Source organism: Anolis sagrei, chromosome X (genome assembly GCF_037176765.1).
Source record: "Anolis sagrei isolate rAnoSag1 chromosome X, rAnoSag1.mat, whole genome shotgun sequence".
In the NCBI taxonomy this organism is placed as follows: domain Eukaryota; kingdom Metazoa; phylum Chordata; class Lepidosauria; order Squamata; family Dactyloidae; genus Anolis; species Anolis sagrei.
In genome coordinates this window covers 108354410-108374762 of record NC_090034.1, presented here as the reverse complement: position 1 = coordinate 108374762, position 20353 = coordinate 108354410, and the positions used below count along the sequence as shown (strand labels likewise).

At 47.9% G+C, this 20353-nt stretch overlaps 1 protein-coding gene across 1 annotated transcript in view; it reads right to left on the bottom strand.

Annotated features, from left to right (window-relative positions):
• Positions 1-16872: 16872 nt before the first annotated feature.
• The window catches only part of LOC137094882 (guanylate-binding protein 1-like), a 44400-nt gene continuing 40919 nt past the window's right edge, over positions 16873-20353 (bottom strand). Inside the window, exon 11 of the mRNA XM_067460805.1 lies at positions 16873-17064. Coding sequence (XP_067316906.1) covers positions 16873-17064 — 192 coding nt within the window. The remainder of the gene's footprint in view (positions 17065-20353) is intronic.

The window sequence follows — 20353 nt, the reverse complement described above, 5'->3', positions numbered from 1 at the left end:
TGCTTAGCCGGTATTGCACCACCTGACATCTGCCGGGAAGTAGCAGCCAATAGTGAAAGGACCAAGGCAGAGACATCTCCAGCTCACCCCCTGTTTGGGTATCAGCCAGCACGTCCATGACTTAAATGAAGAAATAGTTTTCTTAGATCTACAGAGACACTCGCTGGAACACCTCAGCAAGTGAGAGTCCAAAAGTGGCAGGCCCAAACCCAGCACCTCAATCCGTGGGTGATATCAGATGAGAGACTCCCCCCTGGGCACACAGAAGACTGGGCGACTTGGAAGGCATTGAACAGACTGCGCTCTGGCAACACGAGATGCAGAGCCAACCTTCAGAAATGGGGCCACAAAGTGGAATCCTCGACATGCGAGTGCGGAGAAGAGCCAACCACTGACCACCTGCTGCAATGCACCCTGAGCCCTGCCACATGCACAAGGGAGGATCTTCTTGCAGCAACACCAGAGGCACTCCAAGGGGACAGATTCTGCTCAAAGGACATTTAATCAGCTACCAAGTTTGCAAAATTTGTGTTTTTTTTAATCTGTTTGTTTGCTTTGTTCTGTTAGAAATGTAACACAATGTTCTGGTTGCGGACAACACGATAAATAAATGTGTGCCAAATTTCATTCAGTGAATGAAAATATATCCTGCAGATCAGATATTTACATTATGATTCATCATAGTAGCAAAATTAGAGTTGTGAAGTAGCAAGAAAAATAATATTATGGTTGGGGGCCACCACCACATGAGGAACTGTATTAAGGGGTTGTGGCATTAGGAAGGTTGAGAAACACTGCTCTATGCCCTCTTACAAAAGTTACCTCCTAAACCCCTCCAGGCTCACATTTCCCATTCCCATTTTATTTTCCCTCCAAGAAGAAAGCCAGACTTACAGAAAACATCGAGTGTGTGGCTGCCATTGCTACTAGAAGCGCTGTTCTTGACCAAGCAGGTGTAGACACCCGAGTCTTGCCGGACTGTCGTGTTGAACGTTACGACACGGCTATTGTTGCTCAAAGAGACGCGATCGTCGCTTTCCAAGATCCGGTCCCCTTTGAACCAGAAGAAGGAGACCTCACTGCCCTTTGCGGCACTGCAAGTCAAGGTCGTGATGTCGCCTTCCAGGATCTCACTGGGAATACTGGTGATGGAGACTCCACTAACTGGTTCTGCAGAGAAAGAAAAAGGGGACAAAATGAGGTAGGTACCTCTGTTTGCAAATAAAATCACAAGATCTGCAGTTTCTCAAGCTGCTCCTGGCACGGGGAAAAAAAAAACTACTTTGCAAATGAATTATTTACATTCAAGTGCAGAAGGATGCATCCAAATGCAAAATTATTTATGCATCCAAGTGCAAAAGGATGCATGAGCTTCACAGGCAATGGCCTTTGGAAAAGAAGGGCAAAACTCAGGTTATTTATTTGTCGTGTCAGGACAACCAGCCAAATTATATTACATTTCTAACAGAACAAAGCAAAAAAACAGACAAAATACAAAATTTGCAAGTTTGGTAGTTGATTAAATGTCCTTTGACCAGTACCTGGCCCTTTGGAGTGCCTCTGGTGTTGCTGCAAGAAGGTCCTCCCTTGTGCATGTGGCAGGGCTCAGGGTGCATTACAGCAGGTGGTCAGTGGTTGGCTCTTCTCCGCACTCACATGTCGTGGATTATTCCACTTTGTGGTCCCATTTCTGAAGGTTGGTTCTGCATCTCATGGTGCCAGAGCGCAGTCTGTTCAGCGCCTTCCAAGTCGCCCAGTCCTCTGTGTGCCCAGGGGGGAGTCTCTCATTTGGTATCAGCCATTGGTTGAGGTTCTGGGTTTGAGCCTGCCACTTTTGGACTCTCGCTTGCTGGGGTGTTCCAGAGACTGTCTCTGTAGATCTTAGAAAACTATTTCTTGATTTAAGTCATTGACGTGCTGGCTGATACCCAAACAGGGGATGGGCTGGAGATGTCTCTGCCTTGGTCCTTTCACTATTGGCTGCTACTTCCCGGCAGATGTCAGGTGGTGCAATACCGGCTAAGCAGTGTAATTTCTCCAGTGGTGTGGGGCGCAGACACCCTGTGATAATGTGGCATGTCTCATTAAGAGCCACATCCACTGTTTTAGCGTGGTGAGATGTGTTCCACACTGGGCATGCATACTCAGCAGCAGAGTAGCATAGCGCAAGGGCAGATGTCTTCACTGTGTCTGGTTGTGATCCCCAGGTTGTGCCAGTCAGCTTTCATATGATATTGTTTCTGGCACCCACTTTTTGCTTGATGTTCAGGCAGTGCTTCTTGTAGGTCAGAGCACAGTCCAGAGTGATTCCCAGGTATTTGGGTGCGCTGCAAGGCTCCCGTGGGATTCCTTCCCAGGTCATAATCCTCAGAGCTCGGGATGCTTCTCTGTTCTTGAGATGAAAGGCACATATCTGTGTTTTAATGGGTTGGGGATCAGCTGGTTTTCCCTGTAATAGGCAGTAAAAGCACCTAGAGCTTCGGAAAGCTTCTGTTCAACCATCTCAAAGCTCCCTGCTTGAGCAGTGATGGCATGATCATCAGCATAGATGAAGCTCTTTGTCCCTTCTGGCAGTGGTTGGTCATTTGTGTAAATGTTGAACATTGATGGAGCGAGCATGCTCCCCTGAGGCAGGCCGTTCTTCTGTTTCCGCCATCTGCTTCTCTGGCCCTGGAACTCAACAAAAAACTCAGGTGAAAGACAAACCCCCCCCCCCCCGAAATGTTTCAGATTTTTTTAAAAAACCTGGTTTACTCATGAATTTTAACTGGTGAACCTAATCCGCATGCTGCTAAGTCTATGAGATGTAAAAAGTCAAGATTCCCTCCAGAACTGCAAGCACTATCTCAAGCAAATATTAGCAATTTATTCACACTGTCATTACTTGCAGCAATAGCCGATGTAGTTGTTCTGGCACAGCTGTACCAGGAGCTCCAACTTTATTTGCTTTGTATTAAATGTTTGCTTGCCTTCCTAGGTTTCAGGGACTCTGCAGATAGGTGGCTTCTTTGGTTGCAGTCATAGGGCAAGTCACCTGTCCATCATCGTTAAGTTTTGGTCCCGCCCCTTGCTCAGGGCAATTGGGAAGGGAAGGGAGCCATTTTTAGTTAGTCTCAGCAAGGTAAGCTTATGTGTAGGATGTGTGCAAGCTTCCCCTGTACAAAAGCTTCAACCCTTAAGACCTTCCGGGGGAGAAAGGTCTTAAGAGTCTCCAAAGAATTTCCAGGAAAACAGCCCTAAAGACCAAAGAACTCCAGCTGGAGAACATCTACTGCCTCGCTGGTAGGTCCACTCGGCGTTCGAGACGCAGTTCGACCCGGTAGCGGAGCCCACATCAGTCAGGGTTGGATTACAGTCAGCCTGGGAGAAGTTAAAAAGGGGATTTTCCTTTAAAGAAGAAGTGATTGAAGACAGTTGCCTGTCCTTCGTGGGCAAGATTAGGAATTCACCCGTTGCCTAAAAGCTTGGAATCATTTGCTTAACTTTACTGAAGACAAGAGAAGTTTCTGTTTGATTGTTCATTAATAAAAGACTTTGTTGTACTTCTCAAGCCATCTAAAGACTGTTTGTGGTGGAAACCTCTGAGAACTTCTCTTTAGGCCCCCTGGCTTCCCGCTGGGCAAAGGTTGCACATCCTGTTCTAAAGACCATTATTTACAGGCCCAGCGTGCGACAGAACAGTAGTGAAGCAACCAAGTTGGGCGGGGGGGATGTTGAATGCTCTCATTAAGGAGGCCAGACTTGGTGGAGGTGGTTGACAAGGGCGGAGCTGCAGGCTATGGAAGGATGCTTTGCCCCCTGCAGATGTGCTCTTGGCTTCAGCGTGAGCTAGGAGGCAGGTTTCAACCCCCCCCCCCTCGTGAAATTTCCCCCCCCCCCCCCAAATTTCAACCCCTTCCAAAAAAATTTTCTGGCTACGGCCCTGCTCAGCACATAGACATTTGCAGCAGTTAAGTTTGGAAACTTCCTCTTTTAAGTTCTAGATCCCCACGGGCTGATAGAGATAGGTGAGGGCGCATGAAGAACACCTAGAACATACCTGAGACCATAATGTCCACTTCCCCTTTTATAGTTCCTCCAGCACTCTCTAGTGAGAACAGATAGGTTCCAGAGTAGTTTCCTGCTAAATTTGTGATGTGAAGGGAGCAAGTGGAGTCCATAGTCTCTCGCCCAGTGTAGTTTGCTCCTGGTCTCTGTGTAAGGGATGAAGAGAAGTAGTAGACAAGGATGGTGTTGGCAGGAGCATCTCCCCCTCGGATCCAACTGCAGAACAAAGTGTTTGCAGGGATGCATGCAGGGACGAGGCTGACACTTCCTCCTTCAATTGGGTTTGATGGGTCGACCGAGATAGTGGTTGTCGGTCCACTTTGGGCTCCAGTCAACAAGAAGCACAAATTTATGACCGATACTATCATGAGAGAGAGAGAGAGAGAGAGAAGGGAAAGATCAATTCAAGGCAAAAAAGGCATGAAACCCAGCAAATGTGGCCACCATCTCAAAGCAGCTTCTAGGTCTCCAAAATACATCCCTTTTGCTTTTCGGAAAACGGGGACCCAGCCATTGCAATGTCCCGGTTATTGAACCCAAGGATGGACAATGAAGGGAAATACAGGCAGTCCCCAAGTTACGAGCAAGAGAGGTTCTACGTGTTGTTGAAGGCTGTTGAAAGGCGGAAACCATGACAATGAACAAAACCAGTATTAAAAAACACCAGAATCAAGACAGTAAATAAATAACACTACTCAGAAATAGGGAAACTCCAGACAGCAAACAATCAAGTGCCAGTTGACACTTCCCAAACAGAGGGTGCCTCCAGGCAACAAAGTCCAGGCTACCTCTATACCAATGTTTCCCAACCTTTGGTCCTCCAGGTGTTTTGGACTTTAGCTCTCACAATTCATAACAGCTAGTAAACTAGCTGGGATTTCTGGGAGTTGAAGTCCAAAACACTTGGAGGACCAAAGGCTGGGTTGGTCCTCCAGGTGTTTTGGACTTCAACTCCCAGGTGTTTTGGGCTTCAACTCCTGGGTTGGTCCTCCAGGTGTTTTGGACTTCAACTCCTGGGTTGGTCCTCCAGAGTTTTGGACTTCAACTCCCAGGTGTTTTGGACTTCAACTCCTGGGTTGGTCCTCCAGGTGTTTTGGACTTCAACTCCTGGGTTGGTCCTCCAGAGTTTTGGACTTCAACTCCTGGGTTGGGCCTCCAGGTGTTTTGGACTTCAACTCCTGGGTTGGTCCTCCAGGTGTTTTGGACTTCAACTCCTGGGTTGGTCCTCCAGGAGTATTGGACGTCAAGTCCCAGGTGTTTTGGACTTCAACTCCTGGGTTGGTCCTCCAGAGTTTTGGACTTCAATTCCTGGGTTGGGCCTCCAGGTGTTTTGGACTTCAACTCCTGGGTTGGTCCTCCAGGTGTTTTGGACTTCAACTCCTGGGTTGGTCCTCCAGGAGTATTGGACGTCAAGTCCCAGGTGTTTTGGACTTCAACTCCTGGGTTGAAGAGAGAGAGAAAGAGGGAAAGAAGAAAGGAAAGAGGGAGGGAAGGAAAGAAAGAAGGAAGGAAAGAGAGAAAAGGGAGAGAACGAGGGAAAGAAGGAGGGAAAGAGAGAAAGAGGGAAAGAGTGAAGGAGGGAGAGAAAGAGGGAAAGAAGGAGGGAAAGAGAGAAAGAAGGAAAGAGAGAAGGAGAGAAAGAAAGAGGGAAAGAAGAAGGGAAAGAAGGAAAAGAAGAAGGGAAGGAAAGAAAGAAGGAAAGAGAGAAGGAGAGAAAGAAAGAGGGAAAGAAGAAGGGAAAGAAGGAGGGAAAGAGATAAAGAAGGAAAGAGAGAAGGAGGGAAAGAAAGAGGGAAAGAAGAAGGGAAAGAAGGAGGGAAAGAGAGAAAGAAGGAAAGAGAGGAGGGAGAGAAAGAGGGAAAGAAGGAAAAGAAGAAGGGAAGAAAGAAGGAAAGAGAGAAGGAGAGAAAGAAAGAGGGAAAGAAGAAGGGAAAGAAGGATGGAAAGAGATTAGGGCTGGGCAACCACGGAAAAAATTGTTTCTAAACTCGATTCGTTTTTAGGGGGTTTTTGCATTTTGTTTTTTAAAAGAATTCCGAATTTTTTCTTTAAAAAAGTTCAAAATATACGAAATTTCGTAAATTACAAAACAATTACGAAGCAATTTCGAAACAATAACGAATCGATTCGTTAATGGCAGACGCGACAGCGCAATACGCTAAAAAACCCTCCAAATGGGAGAGGGGGAACTTCTGAAGCTTCCCTCTCCCTCTGTTGTTGACTGTTGGTGTGATAATTTATTTTTTTATCACTGATAAAACAAACAACAACTATAAAACTTGCACCAGACATACGGAAATAATTACGAAACAATTTCGAAACAATTACGAAACAATTACAAAATGAATTGAAAAATTCATTTCGATTTTTAGTTGCTCCTGAATGGTTCAATATCGGATCGTAAGCTACTTTAAATACGAATTATTAACGAATTACGAAATTAACGAACGAAACCGCCCAGCCCTAAAAGAGATAAAGAAGGAAAGAGAGAAGGAGGGAAAGAAAGAGGGAAAGAAGAACGAAACGAAGGAGGGAAGGAAAGAAAGTAGGGTAGAGAAGGAAGGAGAGAAGGAGGGAGAGAAAGAGGGAAGGAGGAAGGGAAAGAAGGAGGGAAGGAGAGAAAGAAGGAAGGAAAGAGAGAAAGAAGGAAAGAGAGAAGGAGGGAGAGAAAGAGGGAAATAAGCCGCTCCTCATAGGGCTTGTTCTCCATACCCTTGATCATTTCAGTCACCCTCCTCTGGACACATTCCAGCTTGTCAATATCTCTCTTGAATTGTGATGCCCAGAATTGGACACAATATTCCAGGTGTGGTCTAACCAAAGTGGAATAGAGCATGGGGAGCATGACTTCCCTGGATCTGGATACTAGGCTCCTCTTGATGCAGGCCAACATCCCATTGGCTTTTTTGCCACCACATCACATTCCTGGCTCATGTTTCACTTGTTGTCCACAGGGACCCCAAGATCTTTTTCACACATCCTGCTTTCGAGCCAAGCCTCATCATAGGTTAATGCTCCAAAATCTGCAACACAGATAACTTCTGGTGCCGAGCTTTTCAGAGCATGGAAACCTGACTTGTATTTGAACTTAGGACAATTTGGAACAGAGTTTGCAGAGATTATTCCCCTCTCTCCTGCTCCCAGGAACTCACCTGCAAACAGCAGGCTCTTCCCATTGCTTTGCTTCTCAGGGCAACTTATTTTCCCGGCCATCTCCAAATCCTTTTTCTCTGGTGGGCCTCCGAATGGCGTCTCGTGCGCCTTCTCTCCAACTCTGAACTGGCGAGAGCAACTCACAGGGAAAGCCGTTTGCTGGTGATGTCAATTTTGCAGAGCTCTGTTTACCCTGGACTTTGCCCAAATTAAATTTCCTTTTGGACTTCCTTCCGTAATTACCAAATTAATGCAGCTGAATTGCCATGACTCAATGACATAATATGATTTTACAAGGTCCAAAAATGCCAAACTGCAATTTCCAGCAACCCATAGCATTGAGCCGGAGCAGTTTAAAGTACATTCAGAGTGTGCTAATTCTACAGGATAGATGCACCCGGAGTCCCCGGTTGAACCGCTGAGCTGCTGAACTTGCTGACCGAAAGGTTGGTTGTTTGAATCTGGGGAGTGGGGTGAGCTCCCGCTGTTAGGCCCAGCTTATGCAAACCTAGGAAACAATGGAGTAATGGCTTCAAAGTACAGGAAAGGAAGGAGATTCCACCTGAACGTTAGGAAGAACTTCCTAACTGTGAGAGAGAGCTGTTCAGCAATGGAACTCTCTGCCCCAGAGTGTGGTAGAGGCTCCTTCTTTGGAGGCTTTTAAACAGAGGCTGGATGGCCATCTGTCAGGGGTGCTTTGAATGCAATATTCCTGCTTCTTGGCAGAATGGGGTTGGACTGGATGATGGCCCAACTCTAAGATTCTATTATTTTTTTTTGTCGTGTTAGGAGCGACTTGAGAAATTGCAAGTTGCTTCTGGTGTGAGAGAATTGGCTACAAAGATGTTGCCCAGGGGATGCTCAGATATTTTGATGTGTTACCATCCTTGTGGGAGGCTTCTCTCGTGTCCCTGCACGGGGAGCTGGAGCTGATAGAGGGAGCTCATCTGCACTATCCTGGATTTGAACCTGTGATCTGTCAATCTTCAGTCTGGGTTTAACCGACTTTGCTACTTGGGGCTATGATTATCTGGATGTATTTCAATCTGGTTTCAAACCTGGTTACGGAACTGAAATGGCATTGGTCGCCTTGGTCGATGATCTACAAATTGGATCTCACAGCAGCATTGGACACAGTCGACCACAATCTTCTGACCCACTGCCTCGCTGCTGTTGGAGTGAGTCAGGGGGAGAGCTTTGAATGGGCTGTCCTCCTTCCTTCACAACTGTGGACAGTGAGTGGAGAGGGGAGGCCTGAGAGGTTTCCTTTACCTTGTGGGGTTCCTCAGGGGGCCATTCTCTCCCCTCTCTTGTTTAACATCTGTATGCGCCCACTTGCTCAGCTGGCTCGAGGTTTTGGGCTGGAGTGTGACCAGTACGCCGATGACACTCAGCTGGTGCTGAAGATGGAAGGCCGACCGGACTCTGTACCCGATTGTTTCCATCTGTGCCTTGAGGCTGTGACTGGATGGCTGCGTGCCAGCAGGTTGAGGGTGAATCCAGCAAAGATGGAGATTCTATGGCTGGGTCAACCGGGCAGTGGGGATGTCCAGCTGCCTACCCTGGATGGAGAGGAGGCGCTACACCCATCATCGTTGGTCAAGAGTCTGGGAGTTCTTTTGGACCCTCTGCTGAGGATGGAGGCCCAGGTCTCTCTCCACCGTGAGCAGAACCACCTTCTTTCTTCCACCTGCGGCAGGCTAGACGGCTGGCCCCCTCCCTGCCCAGGGACGACCTTGCTACGGTGATCCAGGCCACAGTCATCTCAAGACTGGACTACTGTAACGCCCTCTACATTGGCCTTCCTCTGTCGGTGATCCGGAAGCTCAAGCTGGTACCAAATGCAACTGCTCGGCTTCTTGCGGGAACTCCGATGAGATGCCACATCACCCCAATCTTCCTGCAGCTGCATTGGTTACCCATTGAGCACCGGATCACTTTCAAAGGGATGGGACTCACCTTGAAGGCCTTGCATGGTCTGGGGCCGATGTACCTGAGGGACCGCCTCACCCCCTCCCAACCCCAGAGATCCCTCCATTCTGAGGACCAAGATTTGTTGGAAATTCCCAGTGTCAAGACCTTGCGTCTAACAGCAACCAGGCGCAGAGCCTTCACAGCAGTGGCACCATCACTCTGGAACACTCTGCCACCTGAAGTCCGTGCCTTGCGGGACTTACCAGCTTTCCGCAGGGCACGTAAGACATACCTGTTTCGACAGGCCTTTGATCTTTGATAATGCTGTTTTTAAATTGTTTTAATTTTTTTTAAATTATGTTGGATTTTAGCCTGTTCTTGTAAGACGCTCCGAGACCCAGGGGAGTGGCCGCATAGAAGTTTGAGTAATAAATAAATAAATCTATATCTATAAATCTGTTATGGCCGTCCAACGGGACAGCAAAACTCAAAAACCCCTCAACGAAAATTTAACAAAATTCCCATGCACATACCTCAACCCACAAGGTATGCCGAAATCGATTCAAAATACTGAACAACACAACAACACACTCACAAAAGGACAAAACAACTGAGCATGCGCAATGGCGCAAAGTCCCTGGCGTGCGCACATGGGCAAACGGCCAATGCACCCTCCCCCGCCCTGCCCAGCACGATCACACCAGAACACACCACGCCACTTCACTCCCTCTCCCGCCCTGCCCCACATGCACACGCAACCCACACCCCTTCACTCCCCCCGCCACACACACACACGCAACCCCACGCCCCTTCACTCTGCCTCGCCGCACACACACACACACCTGCACTCCTCCTCCTCCCACCCCCCTCTGCCGAAGCCCCGCCCACACCCACTGACGCCCCACACCTGGAATATTAGACCACACCTGGAATATTGTGTCCAATTCTGGGCACCACAATTCAAGAGAGATATTGACAAGCTGGAACGTGTCGAGAGGAGGGCGGCTAAAATGATCAAGGGTCTGGAGAACAAACCCTATGAGGAGTGGCTTAAGGAGCTGGGCATGTTTAGCCTGAAGAAGAGAAGGCTGAGAGGAGATATGATGAGGGCCATGTATAAATATGTGAGAGAAAGCCACAGGGAGGAGGAGGGAGCAAGCTTGTTTTCTGCTTCCTTGGAGACTAGGACGCGAAACAATGGCTTCAAACTACAAGAGAGGAGATTCCATCTGAACATGAGGAAGAACTTCCTGACTGTGAGAACCGTTCAGCAGTGGAACTCTCTGTCCCCGGAGGGAGTGTGGTGGAGGATCCTTCTTTGGAAGCTTTGAAGCAGAGGCTGGATGGCCATCTGTCAGGGGTGATTTGAATGCAATATTCCTGTTTCTTGGCAGAATGGGGATGGATGGGATGATGGCGCAGGAGGTCTCTTCCAACTCTTGGATTCTAGGATTCTATGATTCTATGAAATTCCTGCTCGATATCAGTAATATCTCAATTGGACTATTGCAATGCGCTCTATGTAGGACTGCCTTTAAAGAGTGCTCGGAAGCTCCAGCTAGTTCAGAGCACTATACAGGGAGAGAACCACTCCCATGCTATGACAGCTTCACTGGTTCCCAGTTTGCAGGTGAAATTTAAAGTTCTGGTTACCTTTAAAGCCCTACATGGTTTGGGTCCAGACTACCTGCCCAAGCACATATCCTCATATGAACCTGACCAGATGCTGTGGTCAGCAGAGGAGGCTCTCCTCTCGGTCCCACCCCCGTCCCAAACCTGGCTGGTGAGAACGAGAGAGAAAGAGAGGGCCTTCTCTGCAGTTGCCCCGCCTCCTCCCGTCTCTGGAACCCCCTCGCGAAGGAGATCGGAATGGCCCCAGCGCTGTCCTCTTCCTTTAGGAAGCAAATAAACACCTTCCTATGTACTCAGGCATATGGAGATGCGAATGTTTAAAGATCCAGCTTCATGAAATAAGGAATGGAATTTGGATGGGGCTTTTAACCTTATTTTTTTTTTAATTACTATTGCGTGTCTTGTCTTTATTGTTTTTATGGGATTTGTTTTGTCGAATGTTCTATTTGAATTGTTTGTTGTTGTGTTTTATGGCATTGAATGTTTGCCTTTCATGTGGTGAGCCACCGCAAATCTCCGCAGGGAGATAGGGCGGGGTAGAAATAAAGTTTTACTTACTTACTTGAGCTCTATGAAGGCAAATGTACATGCTTACTTGCTTACTTGACTTAGGAGATCCCTTGTTGTCTGAGTAAGATTGTCCTCCAAGTTCGGTGTCCTGGTGGTGGGTCCATAGGTGGCTGTGGAGCCCTATTCTTGACTTGCATGTTCTCCTGCAGTAAGGACATTGGTTTTCAGGTGGGAGGCGATCCCGGTCAGGGTTGGCTTGATCACTAAAATGATCAAAGGTCTGGAGAACAAGCCCTATGAGGAGCGGCTTAAGGAGCTGGGCATGTTTAGCCGGAAGAAGAGAAGACTGAGAGGAGATATGATAGCCATGTATAAATATGTGAGAGGAAGCCACAGGGAGGAGGAAGCCACAGGGAGGAGGGAGCAAGCTTCCTTTCTGCTTCCCTGGAGACTAGGACGCAAGGGAACAATGGCTTCAAACTACAAGAGAGGAGATTCCATCTGAACATGAGGAAGAACTTCCTGACTGTGAGAGCCGTTCAGCAGTGGAACTCTCTGCCCCGGAGGGAGTGTGGTGTATGCTCCTTCTTTGGAAGCTTTTAAACAGAGGCTGAATGACCATCTGTCAGGGGTGATTTGAATGCAATATTCCTGCTTCTTGGCAGAATGGGGTTGGACTGGATGATGGCCCAGGAGGTCTCTTCCAACTCTAGGATTCTATGATTCTATGATGTGCCTTCCTCTTGACATGTTTCTCCCTTTTGCCTTCCATTCGTGGCTTTTCAAATTCTGCAGCACTGCTAGTCACAGCTGACCTCCAGTTAGAGCGCTCAAGGGCTAGGGCTTCCCAGTTCTATGTGTCTATACTACAAGTTTTGAGATTGGCTGTGAGCCCATCTTTCAATCTCTTTTCCTGTCCTCCAACATTCCGTTTTCTGTTCTTGAGTTTGAAGTAGAGCAACTGCTTTGGGAGACGATGATCTTTGGACATTCAGACAATGTGGCCGGTCCAGCGGAGTTGATGGTGGAGGAGCATCGCTTCAATGCTGCTGGTGGTTTTTGCTTCTTCCAGCACGGTGACATTTCTCCGCCTGGCTTCCCAAGAGATTTTTGGAGGATTTTTGGAGGCAGCGCTAATGGAATTGTTCCAGGAGTTGCATGTGACGTCTGTAGACAGTCCATGTCTCGCAGGCGTATAGCAGGGTTGGGAGGGGAATAGCTTTATAAACAAGCCCCTTGGTCTCCCTACGGATGTCCCAGTCCTCAAATACTCCCTGCCTCATTTGGAAGAATGCTGCACTCGCAGAGCTCAGGCGGTGTTGTATTTCAGTGTCAATGTTGACTTTGGTGGAGAGGTGGCTGCCAAGGGAGTGGAAATAGTCAACGTTTTCTAATGTTACACCATTGAGCTCTATTTCTGGCATTGGGGAGGGATTGGCTGATGTCTGCTGGAAGAGCACTTTGGTTTTCTCTATGCTCAACGACAGGCCGAGCTTCTCGTATGCTTCTGTGAAGGTGTTTAGAGTGACTTGTAGGTCTTTTTCTGAATGCGCACAAATGCAATATTGAACCAACACAAGTTTCGCAAGGCAGTTCTCGAACGCAGTTGTGAAAGGTGGCAACAGATACTTTTATTTAGCAAACAGTCATGTCTGATCCAAGGGAAGCATACAGTGCATGGTCAAACAAGCATAATTCCAAAGCAGGGCTTAAAACCTCAGACAGGTAGATATTGGCAGACAGGTGAAGAGCTGGACAGAGAGGCCTCCCGCAATCCCTTGTCATCAGTCAGGGCCCAGATACGATGATATCAGCACCAATATATGTATGCATCCTGTATGAGGTGCTCAAATAATGTATAAGAGAGGCAGTACGGACTCAAGTGGGTGGAGATACAAAAAAGCCGCTCATGGTGAGAGAAGCACCATTAAACACAACAAAATAGCAGAATCGGCATCCAATACGTGAGTTCTGGATACAACTGAAGACCAATACATAGCAGACCATTGACAAGTATGCACATGTGCCTATCGATCTATCTGCATCTGTCTGTCTGTCCAGTGGGATTGTGATCTGGGCTCCCCCCTCTCCAATGCCTTCAGTGGGCGGTGCTTGGGCCCCAAGGTCCATCATTGCCCCCTGCCCCCAAGACCAAGTGCACTTTGGACTGAGGGAATAGGCCTTGCTCATGGGGTGCATACCCAGGTGCTGCCCCCAAGGAATTATTGTTGCTGTTGATGATGTTGTTATGTTTACTTAAACCCTGTTTTCTCTCTCCAGAAGAAGCCTCAGAGCAGCTACTGTGCCTGTGAAATGTGTGGTAAGGCCCTGGGAGAACATCTCCCAGCACTGCCCTCAGGCGAAGGAAGCACAATATTCTTCTCCAACCTTAAGTCGAGCACCCCCCCCCCCCAAATAAGGATAGTGACTTATAGTTCTGCAAAGGGCAAGGGCATCAGACTGCACAGTAGGGGTTAAGTCTTGGTCACATTGCCAAGGCACTAACAGCCATTTTGGGGAACGGCTGGATCTTGGGACTTAGAATCCTAGAATCCTAGAGTTGGAAGAGACCTCCTGGGCCATCCAGTCCAACCCCATTCTGATAAGAAGCAGGAATATTGCATTCAAATAACCCCTGACAGATGGCCATCCAGCCTCTGTTTAAAAGCTTCCAAAGAAGGAGCCTCCACCACACTCCGGGGCAGAGAGTTCCACTGCTGAACGGCTCTCACAGTCAGGAAGTTCTTCCTCATGTTCAGATGGAATCTCCTCTCTTGTAGTTTGAAGCCATTGTTCCTTTGCGTCCTAGTCTCCAGGGAAGCAGAAAGGAAGCTTGCTCCCTCCTCCTCCCTGTGGCTCCCCCTCACATATTTATACATGGCCCTCATCATATCCCCTCTCAGCCTTCTCTTCTTTAGGCTAAACATGCCCAGCTCCTTAAGCCGCTCCTCATAGGGCTTGTTCTCCAGACCCTTGATCCTTTTAGTCGCCCTCCTCTGGACACATTCCAGCTTGTCAATATCTCTCTTGAATTGTGGTTCCCAGAATTGGACACAATATTCCAGGTGTGGTCTAACCAAGGCAGAATAGAGCATGGGGAGCATGACTTCCCTAGATCTAGACACTATGCTCCTCTTGATGCAGGCCAAAATCCCATTGGCTTTTTTTGCCGCCACATCACATTCCTGGCTCATGTTTAACTTCCTGTCCACGAGGACTCCAAGATCTTTTTCACACGTCCTGCTCTCGAGCCAGGCATCATCGTCCCCCATTCTGTCTCTTTGCATTTCGTTTTTCCTGCCAAAGTGGAGTATCTTGCATTTGTCCCTGTTGAACTTCATTTTGTTAGTTTTGGCCAATCATCTCTCTAATCTGTCAAGATGGATTTGAATCCTGCTCCTGTCCTCTGGAGTCTTGGTTATCCCTCCCAATTTGGTCCCGTCTGCAAACTTGATGATCCTGCCTTCTCGCCTTTCATCTAAGTCGTTAATAAAGATCCTGAGCAGGACCGGGCCCAGGACGGAACCCTGCTTTGGGCACTCCACTTGTCACTTCTTTCCAAGATGAAGAGGAAGCATTAGTGAGCATCCTCTGGGTTCGTCCATTTAACCAATTCCAGATCCACCTGCCCTTCATAAGAGTTGTAGTTTCCCAAGGACTAGCTTCGATCCCAGAGTAGCAGAATTCCACCCAATGGCTCAGTGGGAAATCAACAGACTTTCCTTTTGGGCTTTAAGAGCTCTGCCTAATGTTTTGGACTCACGAGGACATCTTTCCCACTCATGAACTTCCCTCAAAATGAACGATGGACTCATATTGCTTGAAAATAATCTCTTTATTAAATTTCTTTGGCGGGTGGGATGGGGAAGGAGATATTGGATATGAATTTCTGTGGATTTCTGTATTCCCCCATGTATTCTCCTTATTCTTGCCCTGACACCCAAACCTATCACTCCTTCCCGCTCCTTTTGGGTAAATCAATCCAGGAAGCGGCCAGCTGTTGAAAGGGCAATCAGAGGTTCCTTTACTATATGTTGCATATCGATTTAAAATTGAAATCAATATGCAAGAGGGGGAATATGTAATAAGGAATTCAATGTGCAAATTTGTTAAATGTGAATTTAATAATTATGTGTGGGAATGAATGGAAGAATGGAAGGATGTATGAATGGAGCTAATAATTTTGGAGATGCCAGTAAAATATTAAGGCCTGTAATGACTAACTCCCTGCTTGCTGCTTTGAGATTAAAACCCGCTGATGAGATCTGAAGAGTAAACTCTGATAAGAACTGGGACAGTGGTTACAGAAATGTTTGCAACCTTCCTTATGTTAAGAAGGAAGTCAACACAAGCCTTGTGTTTGTCAACACCAATCAAGAAGATCAACACCTGGTCAGGAAGCTCGGGTGGATCCAGGATGGAAGAAGTCTACCATTAATTTACAACTTTGGGACTACATCAACAGAATTTTTCCTATAAAAATGCCTCTGATCTCTGTACTGGGATGCCTTGCATGTGAGCTATCACTGCATTGCATCCAATCCAGCTGTATCGCTCATTAAACCTCGATGCCTCTTCTTCGCTTTGGCAAGAGTCTCATTTCAATTTTTAATATTAATAAAATTGGCTGGAATCAATAGGTTCTTGTGGGTTTTTTCAGGCTATATGGCCATGTTCTAGAGGCATTTCTCCTGACGTTTCGCCTGCATCTATGGCAAGCATCCTCAGAGGTAGTGAGGTCTGTTAGAACTAGGAGTCTACCGTATCCCATGCAGCTGTGGACAAGTTTACATAGGGACCACCAAACGCAGCAATGCCCAAACACGAATCAAGGAACATGAAAGGCACGGCAGACTCCTTCAACCAGAGAAATCAGCCATAGCAGAGCACCTGAGGACCCAGCCTGGACACAGCATAGTATTTGAGAACACAGAAATGCTGGACCACTCGCACAACCACCATGTCAGACTACACAGAGAAGCCATTGAAATCCACAAGCATGTGGACAATTTCAACAGAAAGGAGGAGACCATGAAAATGAACAAAATCTGGCTACCAGTATTAAAAAACCTCTAAAATTACAACAGCAAAACAGCAGAGAGGAAACAACCAAGCACAGCTTAACACCTCTCAACAAAAGATTTCCCCAGGCTCAGCCAGGCCTTCAAATGCTAATGAAGGTGGTCAGTTGAAACATTCACACCTAGCTCCAGCAGACAAGAGTCCTTTGTCCCAGCCTGGTCATTCCACAGATATATAAACCCACTTTCCTAGTTCCAACAGACCTCACCACCTCTGAGGATGTTTGCCATAGATGCAGGCGAAACGTCAGGAGAAATGCCTCTAGAACATGGCCATATAGCCCGAAAAAACCCACAAGAACCTATTAATAAAATTGTTGGAATCAGGCTTCTCTGAAGGCTTGCCAAAGTAGCGTTCCCTCTTTGGTGGGAACTAAGGGTCCTCTCCCCTTGGAGACAACCCTCCTAAAGTTCCTATCGACATCAAACCTAGTGCATTTGGCCCAAAGAGCCACAGGGACAAGGCCACAGCGAAGGACAAAAGGCAGCAGTGGAAGAAGCAGAGAGGGGAGGGGGCTGCGGAAGGAGACCCTGATCACATGAACAGTCCAACACCCTTTTCGATGATCTGCGGCCAATAGTTTCTGCAAGCTATCAGCAGCAGCATGGCTGTGTTCGTCCAGGAGAACTCCTTGACCCTGGCGCTCTTCTCTCTCAAGTCCTGGACATCCTCCTTCATCCGCCCGGCCTCCACCTGGAGCCCCTCATTCACCAGCGCCTCTTGCTCCTGCAGGAAGAGGGAGGGAGAGAGAGCGGACCCATAGAGAGTGGGGCAGAAGCTAGGGAGAGGGGCTGATCTGGCCGGGCTGGTCCATGCCTTGGTCACCTCTAGATTGGATTATTGCAATGCGCTCTACGTGGGGCTGCCCTTGAAAACGGCTCGGAAATTCCAACTGGTCCAACGGGCAGCAGCCAGGATGCTGACTAGGGCTCCTTACAGAGAGAGGTCAACCCTCCTGTTCAAGGAGCTCCACTGGCTGCCATTTATCTTCCGAGCCCAATTCAAGGTGCAGGTGCTCACCTACAAAGCCCTAAACGGTTTGGGACCAGCCTACCTGCGTGACCGCATCTCCATCTATGAACCCACACGTTCACTTTGGTCATCTGGTGAAGCCCTGCTCGTGATTCTGCCTGTGTCACAAGCGCGTTTGGTGGGGACACGAGACAGGGCCTTTTCTGTGGTGGCCCCCCGACTCTGGAGCACCCTCCCTAAAGATCTTAGACAGGCCCCTACACTGGCAGTCTTTAGAAAGAGCTTGAAGACCTGGCTGTTCCAATGTGCCTTTCCAGAATAGGAATCTCCAATAACAAGTCCTCAAAGCACTTTAGTAGAACTAAGATTACTGCACACCGCACTCTGCACTTGCCCTATAATCCTCGTATACCTCCTGCCATATCAGCACTTTTAATCTTGTACCCACTACTCTGGCCTGGCCCAGTTTTATTATGTCTTGATGTATTGTTTATTGCATGTCGTTTAATATTGCTTTAACTGTTTTTAATTTGCGTTTGGTGTTATATTGTTGTGTTGTGTTGTGTTGAGGCCTTGACCTTTGTAAGCCACATCGAGTCCTTTGGGAGATGCTGCGCGGGTACAAATAAAGTGAATAATAATAATAATAATAATATAGAGGGGGGCGACTGGGAGACCAAGTGCCCTAGCATGGAGCCACCCTTGCAAAGGGACCTCTGTTTCTCTCCAAAGAACCCTTTTGTTGTGACTCAGCTGGAATCACAGAGTGATGGTATCAATGATCCAGCGTATCTGTCCGAACGCATCTACGTCCCACCCCGGAGTTTGAGATCATCTGGGGAAGCCCTGCTCTCGACCCCACCGCTATCACAAGTGAGGTTGGTGGGGATGAGGAGCAGGGCCTTCTCAGTGGTGGCCCCTCACCTGTGGAACTCACTCCCGAGGGAAATTAGGTCATCAACATCCCTTCTCTCCTTCAGGAGGAAATTAAAAACGTGGTTGTGGGACCAGGCCTTCGGGCAATCTGACAACTAGATAAAGACAATTAGATGACTAGGACTGACAGGACTGACAAAGTGGAATTGGAATGTGGACTATGAGATGGCGAACGCTGACTGTTAATTAGGTGAAATCAGTTTTATTGGTTTTATTGTGGTAATGCAGATTGTTAATTGTTTAATTGCTGCTATATTGTTTTTATTCTACTGTTATGTTGTTGCCGGCATCGAATTGTGCCTTTGTAAGCCGCCCTGAGTCCCCTCCGGGGTGAGAAGGGCGAGGTAGAAGTCACCGAAATAAAATGATTCTGATGGGGATGATCAGATGGAAAGCAATAGGCCTGGGCGGTTTCGTTCGTTAATTTTGTAATTCGTTAAATATTCGTTAATTTTAGCAATTACAAAACGATTACAAAACTTATTTTTAAACCCGGAAGTGTTTTTAAATATCGAAACGGCATGCGCCAAATATTTTTGTATTTCCGTCCATTTCGGAAATACGTAAGATGGCTGCTAGGCTAGATGCTTGCTGGGAGCTCTCCTCTCTCTCCTCTCCTTAGCCAGTCAGAGCCTGAAAGAGGAGGAGGAGGAGGAGGAGGAGGAGGAGAGGGCGGGGAAGGCGCCGGCTGAGCAAGCGAGCGAGCGAGAGGGCGAGCGACCCTCAGCGGGAAGGCGGCCCGTCCCTCCTTCCTCACCTTTGCGGTGGGTGTGCTTCATTCTCCCAATTCCGCACTGAAACCTTAGCTAAGGGCTGGGCTAGATGGCCTTTGGGGAGCCCTTCTCCCAATTTCGCATTGAGACCATAGCAGAGGGCTGGACTAGATGGCCTTTGGGGACCCCCTTCTCCCAATTCCGCACTGAAACCTTAGCTTTGGAGGAGCCGGGCCCGACTCGGCGGCAGCGCTTGAGGGCCCGCCAGAGTGAGTGCCTGCCTTCCCTCCTTAATAATAATTTCTCCTCCCTATTCTACTAAATTAATAATTAAATTAAAAAAATATTGAAAAAATATTGAAAAAAAAAGGGCGCCATCTTTACAAAATGTTTTGTAAATATTAACGAAATTTCGTAAATACCGAACTTTTTTAAGGGAAAATTTTGTAATTATTTTAAATATCGAAACAAAAAAACCCCCAAATACAAATCGATTTTAGAAACAAATTTTTGCGTTGTTACCCAGGCCTAGAAAGCAAGGATGTTCCTGTGTTAGACAAGGAAGACCAGGATCGGGGGGCCAGGAGTTCAGTTGTTTCCCACAACAAGGCTTGACACTGGGGAAGGTGAAACTACTGAGAGTGAATGCCAGGGGCCTGATGAAGGAAGGGCGGAGGATAGTTCTCAGCCATCTAATGAGGGATTTGACTTCGACTGGGCCGGTGATTTAGATAGGGCTGATCGCTTGGAACTGAAAGTGTGAAGGAGTGTCAGGATCGCAGGGAGGCAAGAGAGAGAGAGAGGCCCGAGGCAATAGGAATGCCTTCATGCTGGCCCAAGAGTATTAAACAGACTGTCTGAATGTGCCTCAGTGTCAGAGCAACTTCACACTTTAACCAAGCTTTTCATGTTCAGGTTTCAGCGGTGACCAGGGGAACATTCGCACAGTTAAAACTTGTGCGCCAGCTGCGCCCGTACCTTGCGAAGTCTGACTTGACCACGGTGGTCCACGCTCTGGTTACATCCCGCATAGATTACTGCAACGCTCTCTACGTGGGGTTGCCTCTGCAGACTGCTCGGAAGCTTCAAATGATCCAGCGCTTGGCAGCCAGGTTGCTAACAGGAGCGGCACTCAGGGAGCACACAACTCCTCTGTTGCGCCAGCTCCACTGGCTACCAGTTTGCTACCGGGCACAATTCAAAGTGCTGGCGTTAGCCTATAAAGCCCTAAACGGTTCTGGCCCTACTTACTTCTCCGAATGTATCTCCTCCTATGAACCGGCTAGGACACTAATATCATCTGGGGAGGCCCTGCTCTCGGTCCCGCCTGCATCACAGGCGCGCTTGGTGGGGATGAGAGACAGGGCCTTCTCAGTGGTGGCCCCTCGGCCTGC